The sequence below is a fragment of the Elephantulus edwardii genome, unplaced genomic scaffold (genome assembly GCF_000299155.1).
Source record: "Elephantulus edwardii isolate Elephantulus edwardi_28Jun2011 unplaced genomic scaffold, EleEdw1.0 scaffold00227, whole genome shotgun sequence".
NCBI lineage: Eukaryota > Metazoa > Chordata > Mammalia > Macroscelidea > Macroscelididae > Elephantulus > Elephantulus edwardii.
Window position 1 is genome coordinate 1,733,486 of NW_006399977.1, and position 22,095 is coordinate 1,755,580.

Genomic DNA, 22,095 nt, shown 5'->3' on the forward strand with positions numbered 1-22,095 from the left:
ATGTTGTATGGCAATGGCCCTAATACATCTGTAAATAGAATATTATTAAAAAAATGTTTATTGGCATGGAATACTGGAATTATGGATATGCAAAATTTTAAATCTTAAAGTCTCTTAACATAATCATGTATATCTATGTACTAAACATACATAAATTTCACTTTATTTAAAACATATGAAAGAGGTAATTTCAAATCACACTAAACATAATAAATATAGAGCTTGCTTTGTTAAAAATCTACAGTATACATTCAAGTAAGGGTCAAACTTCCAATGCCAACTATATGTGAAACAAAAATTAAACATTTACAATAATCAGTTTCCTAAAAGTGCTATTTTCAATACCTCTAAGAGGAAACTCATTCTAGTGCTTTTGTTTTCACCCAAATACCTATACATTCTTTTATTCACAGAACCAGGTGCTTCTGTTACTAAAAAATACATATCCAAAGCTTTTATATCCTTTTAAATAGATTTAACATTTTAGCTCTTTGGGGGAGGACAGGCAAGTCCAAAAAAACCACTCATACCAACTTTCTTGAATTATTAGAGATGACTTTTTCATGACACACCCTGTTTCAGCTTAGATGTGAAAGTCTATGAATATATGAGAGAAGAAAATTCTGGACCACATGTTTAAGGTAAATCATCTTTTTCCAGGTGAGAATTTGTGTAGGTCAAGGAGCATCCACTGTAGCAACCTTCCCGAGATCCAGGGCGGGATGCCACGCTCCATGTCTCAGTTAGATATTCTCTTCCAACTTGATTTGGTTTAGTTTCTTCAGGAGTTATATTCAGTACATTTCTTGAACTGTTGGGAAAAGAACAGCAGATCTTACTATTGTCTATTTTATACTTGGCTGTTATTGTTCAACTCAACTCAGTGCTGTCAATTCAGAACTCTGCTAACCCTCCACTGGGTTTGTGAGGCTGTAAACTGTCCATCTTTCTCCCACGGAGTGATAAGTGAATTTAAACCACCATTATCTGTGTAACTCCATATGGACTACCAAGATGGTCTGACTCATAGCAACCTTGTTGTTTGTTGAGTACTGATGAAGTGGAACTGACACATATAGCTAACCCACCAGCAGGTTTTCAGAGGCATTAAATTGCATGGGAGGACACTGCCATCCTTCTACTCTGGAGCAGGTGGTAAATTTGAACTGCGAGCTCTTGGGATTGCAGTGCGGTTTCTTACCTCTAGGCCACCAGAATTCACTCACAGCAATCATATGTGTAACAAAATGAAATCTTGCCCAAGCCTGCACCATATTATACTTTAGCGATGTTTAAATTCTGATTAATTTTTCTGTCATGTTCTAAAGATTTTCCAGACAAGATCATTAAAGAGTAGTGTCTCACATTATCTTTCTATTTCTCTCTTCAGCTCATCTGAAGAATCCTACCCAGCTAAAGTCTAAGGCAGATACAAAACATGTTGGGTTTGAAATCTATCTCCGAGATCTTCACTTTTCTACAACTATTTTCCAATATTTTGCAATTTCCGTTTTTACTTGCCTATTTGTTCATGCAGGTTTTTATGCAGACATCCATTCATCCATACAGGTATTTTATGAGTGACTACAAACGATAAGAGTCTGAAGATGTTGTTGTTATGTGCCGTCGAGTCGCTTGAGACTCATAGCGACCCTATGTACAACAGCCCTAAACTCTGCTCTGTCCTGTGCCAATCGCCTGACAATCAATCCTGTGCCTGACACACCCATCCTGATTATCCCAGTCACTGAATCAATCCACCTCATAGAGGGTCTTCCCCTGGTAAGCCATCCCTCCACCCTCCCAAGCATGATGTCCCTTTCCAAGGACCTGTCCCTCCTTAAACATGTCCAAAGTATGTCAGACAAAGCCCCAGAATCCTTGCCTCCAAGGAGCAGCCTGGTTTAACCCTCTCCAGGATGAATCTGTTTGTTTTCTTGGCACCCCAGGGTACATTCAATACTATTCTCCAGCACCACTGCTCAAAGGCATCAATTCTCCTTCTACTCTCCTCGGTCATTGTCCAAGTCTCTGATGCATAACAAGTGATTGCAAAAACCATAGCCTGTATCAGATGCACCTTAGTCTCCAGAGTCTAAGATAGTCTCTAAGAGTCTGAAGATAGATGTCTTAAATTCACATCCCAGCATGAACACTTAATTTTGGTAAGTAAATCTTCAGTCCTTCAGCTTCCTCCACTACAAAATGGTGATAATGCCACTGATAGAGCTGTGGTGGGAATGACATGACTCAGCAGAGAGTAAGCATTTACAACAGTGCCACACAATGACAGACCCAGCACAGGCAGAGCTCCTAACTGCAGCAACACAATCTGAGAGTTTTACACAAAGAAATCTGTATATGTGATTATATTTAAGTCTATAGAACTGAGCCACTGAACAATTTATTTTCACCAATTTAATATGTGACTATTTTCCACAAAACTGCTTGTCCTAAATGTACCTATTTGTCACTTGGGTTCACTAAATAGACTTCACAATGTGGCAGTCCTAAAAAAAAAAACCAAACAAAAAACCACACACACAAAAAAGTTGCTTTTAATTGTAAAAGTTGAAATTCAAGCCTAATTTAAAAAATTGCCTCCACTTATTTTCTAAAAATAAAAACCATAATAATCTGCTTCCAAAAGTTAGCCCTCAGAATCTCTACCTCAGAGCCATCTCTTAGCAATCAGCTTAGTTTAACATCTTAACAGACAAGTTAAAGTGCAAGAAACCAAGCTGTGACTGACTGTTAGGTAAAATTCCAATACAGGATGAAAGAGCAATGAATGAAGAGGCACTTTTAGAAATTAGTTAGAGGTATTCTTAATTATTTTGCTGTAATCTTCCTAACAACCCTAGTTCTATAATGCTCCAGGAACAATGAGTCCAAATTTACCAAATGAATTTCCAACTTCAAGAACTATGTCAAGCTGCCCAGATCCTTTCCTGATAGTTACACCACTGTCTTATCCTTAGAGGCCAGTAGCTTCCTATTGTGTGCCATGAAGTAAAAAATGACCCATAGCTGACTCTCTAGTGGGTTTTCAGAGGCAGCACAGGAGGTGACTGCCCATCCTTCTCCCAAAGAACAGCTGGTGAGTTCAAACCATGTGTCTCTGGTATTGGAGCACAGCTTCTTACCACCAGGCCACAAAATCTCTCAAAGGAATAGCATAAGAGAGACTGTATGATGTTTACATATTATTTTCAGTCTATTAATGAATCTTTACACAGGACCAGGTACTGTTTTAAGTGCTTTACACATATTGGCATTTTATACTTACAACACCCTTCGATGAAAGCAGCACTAAATGTTCTAGATTTTTCATTTTGATGAAACACAAAACAATGGAATAGTTATGGCACATATTTCCAAGCTAAAAATAATCATGTGAAAATTTAAAATGCACAGAAGTAATTGAGGCAATTATGTTTTATCTTGTTGTTGTTGCTAGGTGCCGCTGAGCATGACTCACAGCGGCCCTATGAATAGTGGATCTGAACCCCATAGTATCCTGTTGTCATCCTCACACTTTCTGACACACTAGAGCCCAATGCAGCAGTCAATGCACCTGATTGAAGATTTTTTTTCTCCTTGTTGACCCTCCACCCTTCCCAGCAACATGTCCTTCTCCAAGGAATAGCCCCTTCTAGGAACATGGCTGAAGTATGTGAAGCAAAGCCTTATCATTCTTGCCTCTAAAGAGCACTCTGGCTGCACCCTCTCCTAAACAAATTTACTTGTTCTTTTGGCAGTTCATGGGGTCTATGAAGAGGAATGTAGTGTCAGGAAGGGAGGGAGACGCCATCAATAACCTGGTTATGCAGATGACACAACCTTGCTTGTTGAAAGTGAGGAGGACTTGAGGCACTTACAGAGGATCAAAGGATGCAGCCTTCAATTTGGAATTTGGATTACTGTATCTTAGATATAATAAAATGCATTCTTTCTAAATTTGTGAGTCAAATTTGTGTTTACATCTATATAGATAGTTCTGATTGTTTAAAACTAGATTTCAGTAACGTTCTATATCAAGACTCTGGGTCGACATGACCTTTCCACTGTGGAGCATATAAACTTTTAGTTCTTACATTTACATCAGACAACCTACTTGCTCTAACTCCAAAATCTACAACCAATCCAACTCTAGTCTAAATATCCATCATGCTTCACCTCATCTCCAGTAATGCTAAGTAGTAAGGAATTGTGCCGCCAACTCAAAGCAACATGGTTTGAATCCACCAGCCGCTCCATAGGAGGAAGTTGGGCAGTTTCCTCCCGTACGACTTACTGCCTCTAAAAATCTGCTGGAGGGTCAGCTGTGAGTCAGTTCCGAGTCAATGATAACAACAACTGAATTGGTGGCTTATATTATTGGCCACCTTAGCGCATGCTGTTAGGAGGGGCCAGTCCTTGAGAAGGACATCATGCCTGGGAAGGTGGAGGGTCACTGTAGGAAAGGAAGACCCTCAATAAGATGGACTGACATAGTGACTGTAAGGATGGGACCTGGCGGTATCTAACAACACTGTCTGCATTTCCCTAAAGCTATCAGAATAGTCTTTTAAAATTCAGGATTTTTGTTTTCACCTCCTGTTTAAAACTCTCCAATGCTACTCTATTACTCTTTTTGTATCTATGAATAGAAACTGAAATAGTCTATGAATAAAATGGTTTCTGAATGAGTGTCAACATAAGCGGGGAAAGATTACCACCTCACTGTCTAATTTATCACTTTGTTCGTATCCTGTTTCACTAAGTATATCTTATCTGCTGCTTCTGCTTGGTTTAAAATTAGTCTTTGAATAAGCGCTGAAGTACTGACATTTTATCTTGAAAAATGATTTGACAACTTCAGACAGAATATAACCAATAATATTAATAACAGAAGAGCTCTTGGGGGCAAGGAGTTAATTATTTTTTGTTTTTACAATTGTCATCTTCAAGCAAGTTCTTCTTTACCATAATCTCTTGAGCTTACAAGATGTTGCTCTCAGTTCTTTGCCATTCAGCATCAAATAAAAACCATTTATCAGATCAAACTTTAAAGTATATACTTTACATCAACTGTGAAAACAGTATCCTCATATTTATTAAGTGCCTAAAATAATAAATAAATCCTGTAAGTAAGGCAGTATTCTAAGTGGTGTTCAAAATATGAAATAAAAGCACACAAGCTTTGAAACAGGAGTGGCATCCACTTCTGAAAGATTTTCTCTCTGGAAACTCTATGAACTTGGAGAAACGACGAAAGTTACACAAGTGTTCAGGTCCTTTGTTCACAGGGTCGCTATGAGTTGTCTACAACTCAATGGCACTTAACAACAACAATATACTTCTGAAGTACTGTTGTTGGTGTTTGCTATCAAGTTGGGTCCAGTGGGTTTTCAGAGGCAGGAAACTGTATAGAAGAATGCCCATCCTCTTCCTATAGAGCAGGTGGTGGATTTGAACTGTATGTCTTTGGGACTGCAGTGCAGCTTCTTACCACTAGCTATTTTAGTACAACACCTACAATAGTTACTCAACAAGTATTTGCATAATGAATGCATCTACTAAATTCCTTTCCAAAGTGTCTACCATTTCTAAAATGGTAACCATGTCAGCTTTTCCTCAGGAGTACAAGCCAAGCAATTTAAAAAAAATATGTGAAAAGATCACCTATAGATCAGTACCTATATTCAGATACACAGGAACGTGTCTGGAAAAAGTCTGAAGTTGAAGGAGAAGCAGGAAGAGATTTAGTAAGTTTAGATGTGCAAACTGAAGACCCGTGAGACACACTGTGAGGCTTCTTTTGTCGTGGCCTTGAGTGTACTTTAAGATTGTCCCGATCAGAACCTTCAGGAAAAAAGGGGGGAAAGGAGTATACACAGTGAGATATTAAATAGTATAATGATGATAAGATGACATATTTACAGTTTTATGAGCGCCAAATTTGTTTAAATTATACTCCTATAATTCTACTAAATTCAGTCTTGTGATCTGCTATAAATTGCCCCATTAACATGTAGAAGGATCTAATTTTAAAAACATTTCTAGATCACAAATTGTAGAAAACATGATGCAATTATACTTCAACAAAAATTACTTCTGATATGCATCGCACTCTCCTGCCACGACCATTTTGACTATTAAGAAAATATTACTTTTTAAATTCCAGTTGGAGAGTTCTTACTAGAGATCTCCCAAGTTTTATAATAATGATGTCTTCTAGTATTTTATCTGTCTGCATGCTCACATTAACCAGTTTTTTAAATACTCACTTCCTGAGAAGGCACTGAAAAGTTTCACATTTTCAGAGTTCTGGTGGTCAAAAGTAGTCATATTTAAAAACTGCTGCTTTAACCAACTGGCTCGTTCTTCTTCAAATGCCTTTCTCTATCATAAGAAGAAAATCAGGAAAGCCTGATCAATACTTTAATAGTCACATAATTGCCATTTCACATAATTTCTTCAGTTATATATACTTGACTATTATTTTGACTATCTAGAATTATAATTTTCAAATATCATACAAAAGTAAAAAATATTTCACTTGGGAAAATTATATATATAAAAAAATTCAACCATTTTACATAACAAGTCAACTAATTACTATTTTACACATAAATTTTTAATAAATGCAAACAGACAAGGCAAAAAAGGAGACTGTGTTTTTAAGCATACAGAATATTATAAATGTGATGGTGAACAGATTAAGATTGTTAACAGTTTTAGTTTGACTGACTCCACAATCAACACTCTTGATACCAGCAGCCAGGAAATTAAGACGTATTGTGATGGGAAAGTCTGCTGTTAGGGACCTCTCCAAAGTACTGAAAAGCAATGGTGTCACTCTGAAGACTAAGGTGCACCTGATACAGGCCATGGTCTTTGCAATTACTTCGTATGCATCAGAGAGCTGGACAATGACTAGGAAGGACAGAAGGAGAATTGATGCCTTTGAGCTGTACTGTTGGAGAATACTAAATATACCATGGACTGCTAAGAAAATGAACATGTTCATCCTGGAGAGGGTTAAACCAGGCTGCTCCTTGGAGGCAAGGATTCTGAAGCTTCATCTGACATACTCTGAACATGCTGCAAGGAGGGGCCAGTCCTTGGAGAAGAACGTCATGCTTGGGAGGGTGGATGGACAACATAGCAGAGGAAGATCCTCGATGAGGTGGATTGATTCAATAAATGGGGTAATGGGGGCAGGTGTGTTGGAGACAGTGCAGTGCGATTGGCACAGGATAGAGCAGGGTCACTATGAGTCACAGGAAACTTGACAGCATATAACAACAACAACAGTGTAAATCAGTCACTTGAAAACAAGATTTATGCTTCATATTAAGCATTTTTTTTGCATTCTCCAGCCATCTACTAAGTATATTGTCACCACTACTAAATCCCAAGAGGGCCTCTGTAGATTATATCAAAATCTTTGCTTTTGAATTACTCGTGAAAAACCTCAAACACATTGTTACTAAGTCAAAATAGATTTAGCTGAACCTCGAGTGGCTATAAATCACAGAAGACTGCTCCTCTTTCTCCTGTAGAGTAGTTGATAACAGACTGACAACATCTGCCTTTGGGCTACAATGTGGCTCTAATACCTGAAGACTAGACAAGCTGTTAGACTATATGAAAGATACCACACAAGAAAAAAGAAAAAGGTTATTAAAAGATCAGTAAGGAAGAAAAGGCAAAATGGGTTCCAGAAAACACTCTGAAACTTGATCTTCAATGCAGAGAAGCCAAAATTAAGTGAAGAAACAATAGCTGAACAGATTTTGAAAGGAAGCTCAAGAACACAAAGGTATTACAATGAAATGTGCAAAGAGCTGAAATTAGAAAATGAAGAGAAACACATGCTCAACATTTCTTGAACTGAAAGAAAAAACAGAAGGAAAAAAAAAAATCAAGCCCTGAGTTCTAATAGTGAATGATGCAGGAAACAGGAAAAAAGGTAAAAGGAATACACAGTCACTGAAAAGAACACACCAAAAAGAACTGGTTGACACGGACCCATTTTAGGAACCAATGGTAATGAAGGAAGAAATCCAGGCTGCAGTGATAGTAGTGGAAGAAGAAAAACGTCCCAGAAAGTGATGTGGTATCAATTTAGGTGTTTCAACATGTGGATGCAATCCTGGATGTGTTTACCAGGCTATGCCAAAGAATTTGTATGACAGCCACCTGGCCAACTAAAAGAGATCCACAATTGTTCTCTTTCCAAGAAAAGGTGATCCAATAAAAATGTGGACATTACCAAACAATATCTATTAGACTCTCACATAAGCAAAATTCTGAAGACACAGTACATTGATCCAGAAAAGGAAAACGGTACACAGAGCTAAAAGGAATCAATGAATGTTATCATAAGAAAAGGCATGAAATATATTAAAACAGTGCATGCCAAAATTACAAATAGAATTATTAACAGTGATTACCTTTGGGAATGAATTTGGAATGGAGAGATTTTCTCACTTTACACACACACACACATGCGCGTGTTAGGCATTAGTCCTGATAATTTTGAAGGGAAATATATACAGAATGCACTGCTAATTTAAATAAAGGCAAGTTGCAAAAGTTAACATTCAACAATCCCAACTGTTAATGTACACAGCCTGTACTATATTTCTTTGGTTTTTAAAAATTTATGCAAACAACAGTGCTGTTGGTTACACTGTCTTCTTAACACAACAGCTTAGAGTGGATAAATAATATGTAGAAGAGATCCTGTGTGAAGCTCAACACAAGTGAAAGCCAAATGAAAATGGGGATAATATAAAATACTTATCGCTTTTTTTGGGTGTTTTTTTTTAACTTATCGCTTTTTTAAAGAAGTTTTTAATTCCCAAATCTGAAAAGTACAAAAAGATAACAGACCATGATCTAGACTCCCTTCAATAACAAGTTTGTTTTTTCCCTGATAAATCTATTTTAGAAGAAAAAGAAAACTGGATAGCAAACAATGAATAAGAGAAGTGAGAAACATTCTACTAACATCCATTCACACTTCAAAAAGACATTTCAATGCTACTATACCTCCAACCCCAGGCGAATAGCAGCATCTGTAAAGCTTCGTCTTTCTCTCTCAAAATTCTTTTTCTGCTCTTTAAATAGAGACCACTCTTCTTTAAGGCGTTCCTTTTCTTCCAGTAAATAACAATCTCGTAGTAGAGAAGTGGTATCATCATCACATGCAGTAGCAAGCTGCTGCTATTCAATTCAAATATGGTAAGTTCCAAAGGGTCAGTGTAATAATCCAACATGTTGAAATAAAAACACAGGAAGACAGGTAAAAAATTTAGGAAGATGACAGAAATTACACAGAATCAGAAAGTTAGTAGGATTCTCATTTCCCAAATGTTATTATACTCCCAAGTGACAAAGTACTAGATTATTCAAGGAATGGCAAACTAGTGCAGCCTGTTAGCATAAAGAGAAGGATTTACAATTTAGATGAGTGAAGGTCAAAACCTAATAGATCTACAAAGATAAAAGACTGTATATCCCCTAAGAGACAATAAATCTGATAAGAGATTGTAAATCGATAAAAGACTGGTCAAGTGGTAAGAGACAGTAAAAAAACTGGTTTTTTACAAAGAAGCAGAACTTTAAAAGATAACTCACATTTACCTGTAAAAGTTGCTGCTGAGTTTTAATCATTTCTTTACACTGTTGAATTTCTAACTCGAGTTTTTCTGTTTCTTGTTCATGGTCTTGTCGTGAAATTACATCTTCGTCATTGTAACCTTCTAAGTGTACCTTTGAAACTAACACAAACCCAGAAATTCAACACAGATTTATTGCCATCACTTAGATTACAGTGCTTTAGAGCATACTGTTTAAAATCAAGGTTCTCAGAATTTTCTTTATTTAGAATCTCATCAGTTTTGTAAAAAGCAATTCTATCCTTTGATCTTTTAGAATTTTATAAGTAACAATTAAATTAAGTTCACATTAATGTGGGAATTTTGAAACAAACAAAATATAACCTGACAACTTAATTTGTAATCCACATTTATTCAAGATTAGGTTCTAATTAAAAATGGACAATTTGGCAATTTTACAGAATAAAAAATAATTAACAAATTTATAAGCAACACTTATTGTTGACACTTCCTCAGAAATCAGTACCATTTTCCTCAGTCCACAGTAGCTATTTATGAATAGACGGTAGTGACTGAAAAATAAAATCGCCTATAAACTAACTTGGCACTATCATAATTTTGCTGATTTCTGACTGATCCCCATTACTGAGGACAATTAGCACTGTATTTGTGATTCTGGCAATTTAGAAAAGATTTTTTTTAATTTAATTCATTTACTAAGCAAAAACAATTTTCCTAATTTCCAGTCTATAAAGTTTTACAAATACATTAAGGATACTTCATCAATGTTGATCTATCTGTAGGTATAAGAAAATGGTATCCATAACAACATATTGTTATGTAAAAAAACCACACAAAAAATTTCATTTATAAAAATCTCAATAAATATCTGAATATACAGAGGGAAAGTCTGAAAGAACACATTTTAAATTGTTATGTAAAGGAATAGAGATCTGATCATTTCATTTTATATACCACTCTGACTTAATATTGTCCAATGAGCACCTATTATTTTGAAAATAATTTTTAAATGGGTTAACTATTAGAAATATAGAAAAGTATGCTAGTATCCAGAAATAAGAATGAAAATCAGTAAAAAGTATTTTTTAAAAGTAAAATAAATTAACAGTTCTTGATTTTGACAAAAAGCGAATCAGTTCACTTTATTTAATGGAAAGATGCATGGTGTTCTCTTTTCAAAGAGTCACTACGAAAGTAAAGTGCACTTTTCTTAGTCCAAACCCCAAGTAAAAATCTTACGGCGCCAACTACCATATTAAGCTAAGTACTTTAGATCTGACCCAACCTGTGGCTTTTCAAGTAACAAGAAAATCAAAGTCACTATTCATTTTGTGTTTATTTAGACAGCAGTTACCTTGATTATCAAGTTTTTCTACATGACTCTTCAAAATTCTCCACTGCTTTCTGATGCTGTTTGTAAGCTGCTCTCTTACAGTTTCACAGGAAAGGTCCCATATACTCTCTCGATTCAGTTCCCCAGCATCTTCTTCAACATCAGAAATAACCTACAAGTGACGTGAGATGAAAAGACCAGTATGCTAAGAAGGCTTTAGATACTTAGGCAGTCAGAGACTTGTAAAATCACCTCCTTGGCTTTCTCTCTTAAGGATGTATGACATAATACATTAAGAAAAACCCACTGATACTTATGATAGGAATTCTCTGGTTCAGGTTCTCATCTAACCATGAATTTGAATCCAAATATAGTTAGTAACAAGTCATGGAGCTGTCTGAGGAAAAGATATTTACTATCTCTGTAAAGTTTTATTAGTTATACTTGTTGTTACTTACTCCTCAGAATTGTGTTATAAAAGTAGTAAAATTGAGCTTAAAGACGTAGAGCAACTTGCCCAAGGTCACACAGCCAAGAAACAACTAAGATTTGAAGTCAATCTGTTTCCAATTCTAGGTTACGTAAACACACATACTTCAGAAATACTTTCTAAGGAAAAATCAATTATTAATTTTTCCTCCTAACTTTTAAAAATAAAACTGAAGGTATTTTTCTTTGTATTCAATCAAAACTTGAAGTCCTGGGGACATAAATTTTATCAGCATATAATCATATAGAAATCAAAACAGGATGAAACCACAGAAAACAATACTACTATATCCCTGGAAGCAAGGATTTTGAGGCTCCATCTCACATATTTTGCACATGTTGCAAGGAGGGACCAGTCCTTGGAGAGGGACATCGTGTTTGGATGGGTAAAGGGACAGTGCAAGGAAGGAAGACCCAAGATGAGATGGATTGACTCAGTGACTGGGGTAATGGGAATAGGTGTGTCAGAGATGATGTAATTGACTTAGGATAGAGCCTGGATTCAGAGATGTTGGGTTGCTATGAGTTGGAGTTGAATCAACATCACATAACAACAACATATATAAATCATCATCATCATCATTGGCAACTATAAGTAGGTCATAATATATTATAGCCGTCAGAAGATACTTTACTAATTGGGACATTAAAAATCTTACTGGAGTGGAAAAGAAAGGCAAAAATAAAGGAAAACAAAGAAAGAGAACTGTTTTGATAGACTATGGCTACCTACAGATGGGCAAATTTCTTCATGATTTACTGCCTCTGAAAACCAGCTGAAGGTTCAGCTATGGGTTGGTTCTGACAGGACAGCACACAGCCACCACCATCCAGATGCAGCAGGGAGAGAGAAACTAAAGGTCTTTGATAGGCTGACAAATGTCAAGGTCTCTAGAGCAGAGCATGGTTCAGTGTGGCTTTGTGTGCTGTAGGGTGATTTTTCAAAACTCCTAGCCTATTGGCTTTGGTTTGCATTACACAATGGGATGGCACTATGCTAATGATATGAATGAGGTGAACAGTACCCTTTTGGGTTGTTGTTGTTAGGTGCTCTTAAGTTGAGTATGACTCATAGCAACCCTATAAACAATAGATCTGAACCCTGTCCTAACCTATGCCATCTTCATACTTCCTGACATATTAGAGCCCACTGTGGCGGTTACTATATCAATTCACCTGGTCAAGGGTCTTCCTTTCCTTCGTCAATCCTCTATCTTTCCAAGCATCATGTCTCTCTCCAACGAAAAGTCCCTCCTAGAAACACGCCTCATCATCTTTGCCTCCAAAAAGCACTCTGGATGCATCCTCTCTAAGACACGTTATGTCCAATCTTTTGAGTTTGTAGTTGTTACTGGGTGCCATCGAGTCAAGTATGGCTCACAGTGACCCTATGAAAAACAGATCTTAATCCTGCTCTATCCTATATAACTATCCACGTTCCTTTAGTGTTCACAGGGTTTTCAAAGTCCTGTTATTTATGAAGTGGATGGCCAATCCTGCTTCCTAGTCTGTCTTAATCTGGGAGTTCCACTAAAACCTGTCCACAATGGGTAACTCTATGGCATTTGACACAGAAATGGCACAGCTTTCAGTATCACAGCTACTCACAAGTTATCTCAGTACAACAAACTAATAGACAAGTGCTGTACCAATAGGAAGATGCAAACAGTGTACAAACTACTAATGATGTGATTGGTTCATGCTGTCATCTCACTAGGCTGACACTGAGCAGATTTAAAGGCAGAAACTGGGAATCTTACTACCAGCAAGAAAGCAGAGAAGACAGCACATATCCTTTAGGGCCAAAGATTTCTATGTGAGATAGAGACAGCCCAAGATCAAGACACTGCAACAGCAGTGATGACCACAGAGCAATACGAGCCAAAGCTGAATTGGAACTGCCATCCCATGGACCTGGTTCTAGGGTCTCCAACAATACTTGCTAGAGGACTTGATGGGGGAGACACCATAATTGGCAGGACTAAGAGAGCCATTCTGTGGGGAAAAGATGGGCAGGCTCCTCCCAATAAGATGTACAGGTTTGAAACCCAATTAAGGACCTTATGTGTCAGAACAGACCCAAATCTGTATCTATTAGGTTGGGTTTTTTTCCCCCCACTCCATTATCTTGTTATCTAGTATTTCTTATTTTTGACAACAGTTAAATAACGCAACTATTCTGTTCATGTATGACATACATCAGGCAGTAAAAAACACTGAGGTGTGAGATGCAAGTAACACTATTTGGTTAGGACATACATGTCATGTGGTAGTTATTTAACTGTGTTGCTATTCTTCATTTTGCTATTTATCATTCCCCTTTCTCCCATAATGACATGGTCTTTGGAACTTAAACGTGTTGATAAGTAAAGAATAGGTATATTACAAACCTACTGGCAAAACAATTCACAGTAATTATCACACATTTCTCAGACTAAAGAAAATTTTAAAACCACAAAATTAAAATGGTGGGAAGACTTAATTTAACCTGAATTTTAGCAATAAGTAGGGAAAAAAGCAAGCAAGTAAATTAATAAAGTCTGAAGGCTATTCATGTATCCCACAATTACTTTATTCCTTTTGTTATAATGCTCAGAACGTTCCCTTAAAATAATTAAAAAGCTGAATTAAGTTGAAAAAATTGAAAAGGAGCTAGAAAAAGAAACTGTCAAAACTAAACATGCTCAACAATGAATGAATGAAAATCTAACTTTTCTGCTGTTAAAAATCACAATTAAAACAAAAAGTTTGATTTAAAAACAAAACCAAAAATAAATATGCTTAGGAAATTACTGTTTCTTGTTTAAATGCATGAAGAACTCTACAGGGCACTAACTATTGGCTGTGTGACAGGAGGGGGGAAAAGCTAATTAGCTAAAAAAAAAAAAAAGATCTCATTGCCTTTTTTGTTGTACGAAAACTGGTAATGAGAGGTTTGTAAAAATTTAGGGGAAGCTAAAGAAGCCACAGGAGTAACAGAAACTCAGCTAACCCTGGAGAGGTATTAGTGAATCTTAAGAGCAAAAGTGTAAGACTTTGAGATAAAAGAATAAAATTAAAAAGTAAAATGATTAAGAAAGTAAAGCAGGCCAGACACTGGAGAGTTTTTAATACAACAGACTAAAAGAAGTAGGAGAGAGGAGAGAAAAAAAGGAAGATGGTAGCAGATGGGACAGAACTACCAATTCTGGTTAATTTATGATATCACAAAATTAGTAATCATCAAATACAGATTAAACAAATAAGTTTGGGCAAATAACTGTTAGCTAGCATTTCCTTTAATAGTGTTCTTTTCAGACCTTAATCACTAATGTGAGTTTACACATTCACGAATGTGAATTTGCACACAGAATTTACACTTACATGTAAAGCAATTAAGTAGATGAACCATTTTATGTGGTCTGTCTTTTCACACTTGTGTGACGATCTACTTATTTTTAAAGAAATAGTTCAAATTTTATGTTGTCAGAGATGCCTTCACGGATTTTTAGAATTATTTAACAGATTGTATCACTCTTGTTGTATGCTTTTGAGTCGGAACCGACCCATAGCTGACCAGCCTGCGGGTTTTCAAAGGTAGTTAATCGCACAAGAGAAGACTACCCATCCTTCTCCTGCGGAGTAGCTGGTGGCTTAAACCACTCCCTTCGGGAATGCAGAACAGCGTCTCACCCCTAGGCCACCAGAGCTCTTGAATACACTACAATTACTTCTCTGCTATGTATCTATCTCCCCTTAAAAAAGCTTGTTGAGGGAGAAGTTAAAATATTTCCAGCTTTTTCTTTCTAGGAACTAGAACATAATGAACATAAAATATTTTATGTATGAACTGTATAATTATTTAGTTCTCAAAGTTAACAGAAGTTTCACTCTCTGCAAAGAAGAGCCTGCTTAAGTGTAAATTTAACTAAAATCATACTGCTGTCAACTTGATTCCAACTCAAAATGATCTTCCAAGGAATTTCCAAGGCTGTGCAAAAGCCTCCCATGGAATGGCTGGTAGATTTGAACTCCTGACCTTCGGCTAGCAACACAGCAACAATGCTCCTTGCATTTAAATACACCATACTTTCAACGATTTAGAGACTATTCACCACAATGACGAAAAGCACAGCACTACAAGCACTTAAATCCCAACTCTGCCAATAACTAACTGTGGAAATGGACTAGCAGCTCAGCTAAGACACTCTATGACTCAGTTACTTAATTTATAAAATGGGACGATTAATAGCAAACAATCAAATCCTGTTATAAGACAATTCTTATGAAGGGCACAGTAAGTATCCAAAAAATCTCCACAACACAGCAGTGGGTTGAACTGTCTCCTAAAAAAAAATCCTGTCTATGATTTTGTGGAAACTACAGAATTCTTTTCCATGATCCTGATAAACCAACTACTTGTAGCTGTTGTCAGATGACTAGCAACCCTATGAACAAACCTAAATCTTGTCCTATCCTATGCCATCCTCATCTGACACACTTGAGCCCACTGGTGTCACTGTGTCAATTCATCTCATTGAGGGTCTTCCTCTCTCTCCCTGATCCCCTACCTTCCAAGTATGGCATCCCTTTCCAAGGAATAGCCTCTCCTAGCAACATATCTACAGTATAAGAGACAAAACTTCACCTCCCTTGCCTCCAAGTAGTATGCTGACAATACTCAAAGGTAAAACTCAATACATCCAAATCCCATCACAGCCCTAATTGGATTTTAGGAAAGTTCCCCTAGGGTGTGGCTTGTAGTGGAGATAAAAAAGCAGAGGAAAGTAAGATGGAGAGGGGGGCGCCTTAGTATCACCAAGAATTAGCCACCAGGAATGCAGTGTGTCTTTTTGGACCTGGGTCTCTACGTGACAAAGCTTGAGAAGGCTAGGGCACATGTAGATCTGCATAGAACACCAAGACTACATGCTTAAGGAAATAGGCACTTTCTTTCTTAATTGGCAGAAAGCCAGGGTTTTCCCCTGAATCTGGACTTCCAGCCTCTTTTTACACAGCTTTTAGCATCACAAGCACCCACAAGTTACCTGAGGCACAGCAAACTGACAGACAAGTGCTATACTAATTAGCCTCCACTGTGCTATCTGTTAAAGCTGCATCAGATTAACTAAAATACTGTACCTAGAAACATAGGGAAAATTTTGAGTTTGCATAGCAGTGAGTGCTCTAGTCAAAATACCAATCATGTCTCCATAGAGCCTTTCTTACTCTAGTTAGCAATCTGAAATCTGTATTAGAGAAAAGAGCCACTTACAGTTCCTGTACTATCATCAGCTCTTTCTCTAGGTTTCTGCTTTTGGGGAGAAAGAAGAGAGATCATTTCCTTTTTCATTTGCTGAAGAACCTTCTTAAGTTCAGCATTTTCCATTAGGATTTGTTTCTGACGATATTCATAATCATTCAAGAGAATTTTATACATTTCATCTTCATTCCTGAGAAAGAAACTGTAAGTATGAAAATGCAGTACAAAAAGAAACGTTTAATTAAATTTCAATGAAAATTCACGATACTCTACCTGGCTTCAGTTTTACCCGTTCTCCAGGAGCCTCTCTTTCCATCAGCTCTTCCCACGTAATTTAAAACATCCATAGCTACAAAAAAAAGTGTAATAGAATTTGGTGCTTTTAAAACCTTAACATACTTTCTAAACATTTACAATGTAAAGCAATGTGTTTATAGGTTAGAATGTGAGCGCACATAGCCCTGATTTCACCTTTTGAGATCTACCCCATGCAAGTACTGAGTTCTTGGAAAAAGACCCACTAAGCCTGTTTCTGCATGGATACAATAACATCTACCAAACATGTGTGAAGATTAAGGATGGAGTAAACATCAACCACTTAACACAGTATATAGCACACAGGTACTTTTTAAATGTTATGTCATTATGATTATCATTATTCATTTTACTACTATTGGGTTAAGTGTTACATACAACAGAACACTGTCCAACCCTTCGTCATCCTGACCATCTCCACTAGTCCTTTGCTGCAGACACTCTGTCATAACATCTCATTGATGGTCTTCCTGGATTCAGATGACCCTCTACTTTACTAACCATGATTCTCCAAGACTTGTCTGTTCTGATGACATGTTCAAAATACATAACACACACCATCTTTTTTGTCCAAAGAGCATTCTGCTTGTACTTCTTCCAATACAGATTTGTTTGTTCTTCTGGCAATGCATGATATATTAAATAATCTTTGGTAACACCACAATTCAAATACATTTATCCTTTATCTCTTTTTTCACTGTCCAGCCTTCACATGCATATGAGGTACTCAACATACCATAGTATAGGTCATGTGCACCTTAGTCCTCAAAGTGTTATCTTTGCTTTTTAACATTTTAAAGGGACCGTATGTGGCTAATTTGCCCTATGCTTATGTAATTTGATCCTTTGAATGCTTTATTTCCATGAGGATTGGTTGTCATTTCAAACTATGACTATGGGCTGGCTGCCTAAACTTCAAAGTTTTACCAGGATATCACCACTCATTTGTTTACATTATTACTTTTGTCTACTCTTTTTTTAAATACTTTTTTTACATTGTTCTGTATACAAAATCATATACATTGTGTTTTCTTCATATACACTGTGCATACATTCCTTCATTCACATTGTTTCATAAGATCATTCCTCTATGTTGCATTTTATAAAAACAATCACCATTTATCTATGCTCATTATCACCCCATCTTTCCAAGTCCCCACAGAATCTTTCCTAATTCCTTCACCACTTCCCTCTGCCTCCTAAACTCTACCACCCCAAACAAATGGTTTATTCCCAGTCAGTAAGTTTTCTTTTAACCCTATTGGAAAATGTTTTTGATGTACACAGGGACTTAATCTTCAGAAGGTCCATTCATGATGTTCTCCCTTCCTGGCTGTGCCAGAGGCTACAGCTTCTAAGTTTGGACCCACTTTGTCTCTTAAGTTTATCTTAGTCTACGCTTGAGCAAAAATGGCAGAGGGTAGACTGTAAGATGTACAAAGTTGAAATTATTTATGATTTGGGTCTTTAAAGTCTGCCAATCTTATTATCATTAACGGTGTAAGACCATTAACAGTCAATGTTACTACTGCTTCACATGGGGACGGAAGCAGCTGTCATTAAAAGGACACAGGTCAGAAGGAGTAGGATTTTAGTATTAATAAAATCATTACAAACTGTCACTTTCTGTCAAGCCTGGATCAGGAAATCGCAAGAACCTATAAAACAAGGGTTCCCAGAGTTAAATGTTAATAAATTACCCTAACAAGTTGTACTGCATTTTATACTTCCATAATTTTCCCTGCTCTTCAGTTTTAATCTTTATGCATTGTGAGCTAATAAACTTAATTTATTAGCTCATGTTGTATAAAGATCTCTAATTTCTATCCTAACTGCTTATTTGGTGGTCGTTTTTTTGCTAGTTTTTTATTTTTTTTTCATTGCACTTTCTATCATTTTTTAATCACCTTTGTACTCATCAAGGAATAATTCTCCATTCCTCCCTCTCCTCAGTCTATGAGAACCACTAATCTTTCTATTTCCACCATATACCACTAAACTGTTTCTATCTGCTTCTTTGAGTATTTACCTTTTCCAGATATATTAGCTCTATGTAGTGGTTTAGTCCATAGGGAGTTAGGTTACTAACCAAAAGGTCTCACCTCTTTAGCAATTCAAATTCACCAGCAGCTTAGATAGAAAGATGGGCATGGAAAGTAGTCAGCTATGAGTTGGTTCCACTGAACATCAATGAGGTGGGGTTATGTTGTCTTTTTAGTACAAAATCATAAAATATCTCGCCTTTTGTGCCTGGCTTGTTTTCACTCAGCAGAATATCCTCAAGATCCATCTGTGCTGTATAGCATATATAAAAACTGCATTTCTCTTACTGGCTGAATAACACTCCATTATCTTTGTTTATTCATTCATTTGTTGATGGACATCTGGGTCAACTCACTGCCATAAAGCTGAAACTGACTCATAGGTGACCCTCCAGTGGGTTTTCAGTGGCTGTAAGACACATGGGAGAACACTGCCGGTCTGACTCCTGCCTTATCTCCCAGGCTATCAGAGCTCCCTAGGGCATCTGAGTAGTTTCCGCCTGTGGTGTTAAGGGTTTATTGTTCAAATTGGCTTCCCTGGCCACTGACTGACTCTGCCAAGGGGATGGATAGGAAAATGCAAATAGGGAGCTAGCCTATCCACAAGGGGACTGCTTAGGTCACCAATCCACAAGGAGACTGGGAAGTCTTGCCATTAAATTGAGCAGATCCAGCAGCAAAAGTTGAGAACTTCACCACCAGGAAAGGAGCAAGAGAATGCAACAAAGTCCTGCAGGGTAAGAGATTCTTGCACCAGTGAGACCAGGGTCTATGGGAGAAGTGGCCATAGGAGCTGCAGCAGAGACCCAGAGATCTGGACATGACATGGAGAATGCTACCCATGAACTTTAACTAGGAGCCTTTATACTAGCCTAAAGGTGTGAGGCTCAAGGCTGAGCACTTGTGAGCTTATTTTGGAAGATGTCCTGATTTTATCTTGCTGCCAACCTCAAACATAGCCTATTGATTACCCTAATATGGATCTGTGTAGTCTGTGAGCTAGTGCATCAGCTTTTAGAGGCAGTAAGACTGGTGTTGGGACGAGTAGGAAGAGGTATACGAGCATGGAGAACAACATGTCTGACCTCGAGCATGGAGAACAACATGTCTGACCTCGCAGGAATTTGTTTTGGGTGTTGACACTGTTGATGGAAACAGCTCCCCTCTGTGAAGCTGGTAAAAGTCAGATACAGCTTTCCCCACACAGCCCTTGCTCTTTTTACACCACCTTTTGGCTACTGTGAATAAAACCGAAATGAACAAGATATTTAAGTAACTGTTCCAGTGACAGCCTTACATTAACTTAGATACAGACGTCTAGAACTGAAATTGTTGGGTTACACTAATGTTTAATATTTTGAAGAACCACCAAAACCTTTTTCAAAGGAGCTATATCATTTATTTCTTTTCAGTAATGAACGAATACTATAATTTCTTAATATCCTTTTCCATGATGATTTTCTACCAATAGGGATCTCTAGTGGCCTAGTATTAAGAACCTACACCATAATTCCAAAGGCCCTCAGTTCGAATCTACCAGCTGCTCTGTGGAAGGATGGGTCTCTCCTCCTATGCAATTAACTGCCTCTTAAAACCTGCTGGAGGGTCAGCTACGGGTCAGTTCAGATTCGATGGTACAAACCACTACCACTAACCTACACTGACCCTCCTCCACCTTTCAGTAGGCTCACATGTATTATTCCTAAGAATGGCACAGGATAGAACCACTTTCAGATCTGCTGTTTGGAGATTCACAGGTGACTTGAAAGCAAAACAAGCCATCTTAGTGGTTACAGTATCTCACTGTGGTTTTGATCTACATTTTGGTAGTAACTAATGGTGTTGAGCCTCTTCCCTTGTACTTACTGGTCATCTGTTTATCTCCTTTGCCTATTTTCAAAATTAAGTTATCCAGTTGTTTAAATTGCAAAACTTCTCTAAGTATCCTGAACACATAATTATCTTAGATACATAATTTCCAAATATCTCCTCCCATTCTCCAGGTTACCTTTTCATGTTCTTGATGTCTTTTACTATAAGAAAATTTAAATTTTTACAGATTCCAATGTATCTGTCCTTTCTTTAGTTGCTCATGTTTTTGATGCCATTTCTAAGAAATCTCCTATTGAATGGAAGGTTGTAAAAACCCACATTTTTCTTCTCAGAAAGATTTCTAGTGGCACAGCGGTTGAAGCAACCAAATGAGAGTCGAAAAAAAATCAGTCGTTCAAACTCGTCAGCTGCTCTAGGTGAGAAAGACAGGGCAGTCTGCTTCTATTAATGCTGAAAGTGTTGGAAGCCTTAAGGGACAGCTTCTGCTCTGTCTTATCTGGCAGGAATGAGTTGAAATTAGCTGGAGGTTTTCTTCGAAGAGTTTTATACATTGTTTGAGGTAGATACACACCTTCAGTCATTTATATGTCAAGATTCAGATATTCCAAAAGTAGTTTTTTAAAGAAACTATTTCTCAATTGAATGAATTTGACACCCTATTAAAAATCAATTCACTAAAGATATATGGATTTATTTCTGGACTCGCGATTCTATTCTATTGTTTTCCGGGGCTTTAAAAAAATTTTTGTTGGCTTTGTTGTTTTGGTGTTTTTTTTTAATTCCATTTTTTTTTTAAATTTATTTATATACTTATATTGTTGCTACTGTGAGCCATCAGGTCAGAACCAATCCACAGTTAACCCTCCAGTGGGTTTTCAGAGGCAGTTAACCACACAGGAGAAGACTCTCCATCCTTTTTCTACAGAGGTGCTGGTAGATTCAAACTGTGTGCCTTCAGGATTGCAGTGCAGCTTTTTAACAGTAGGCTACTAGAGTGTGGTTATGCAGACCTTTTTATTTACAGCTGTATTCTGTGCCTTGGTATTTTGTTAAGGTACAGATGTTGGTCTGTAATTTTCTTTTTTTGTAGTGCTTTTACCATGCTTTTATATAAAGTACTGCTGATCTCACAGAAGGTGTTAAGAAATGTTTCTTCTATTTCTTAGAAGAGTGTAGAGGACTGAATGTTTAAATGTTTGGCAGAAT

The 22,095-nt window shown here is 37.1% G+C and overlaps 1 protein-coding gene across 1 annotated transcript in view; it reads right to left on the minus strand.

Annotated features, from left to right (window-relative positions):
* Positions 1–318: 318 nt before the first annotated feature.
* The window catches only part of SSX2IP (synovial sarcoma, X breakpoint 2 interacting protein), a 28,178-nt gene continuing 6,401 nt past the window's right edge, over positions 319–22,095 (minus strand). Inside the window, exons 6-13 of the mRNA XM_006898360.1 lie at positions 16,973–17,048; positions 16,712–16,889; positions 10,990–11,140; positions 9,640–9,776; positions 9,046–9,219; positions 6,273–6,387; positions 5,682–5,847; positions 319–811 (exon numbers count right to left, since the gene is read on the minus strand). Coding sequence (XP_006898422.1) covers positions 637–811; positions 5,682–5,847; positions 6,273–6,387; positions 9,046–9,219; positions 9,640–9,776; positions 10,990–11,140; positions 16,712–16,889; positions 16,973–17,048 — 1,172 coding nt within the window. The 3' untranslated portion in view covers positions 319–636. The remainder of the gene's footprint in view (positions 812–5,681; positions 5,848–6,272; positions 6,388–9,045; positions 9,220–9,639; positions 9,777–10,989; positions 11,141–16,711; positions 16,890–16,972; positions 17,049–22,095) is intronic.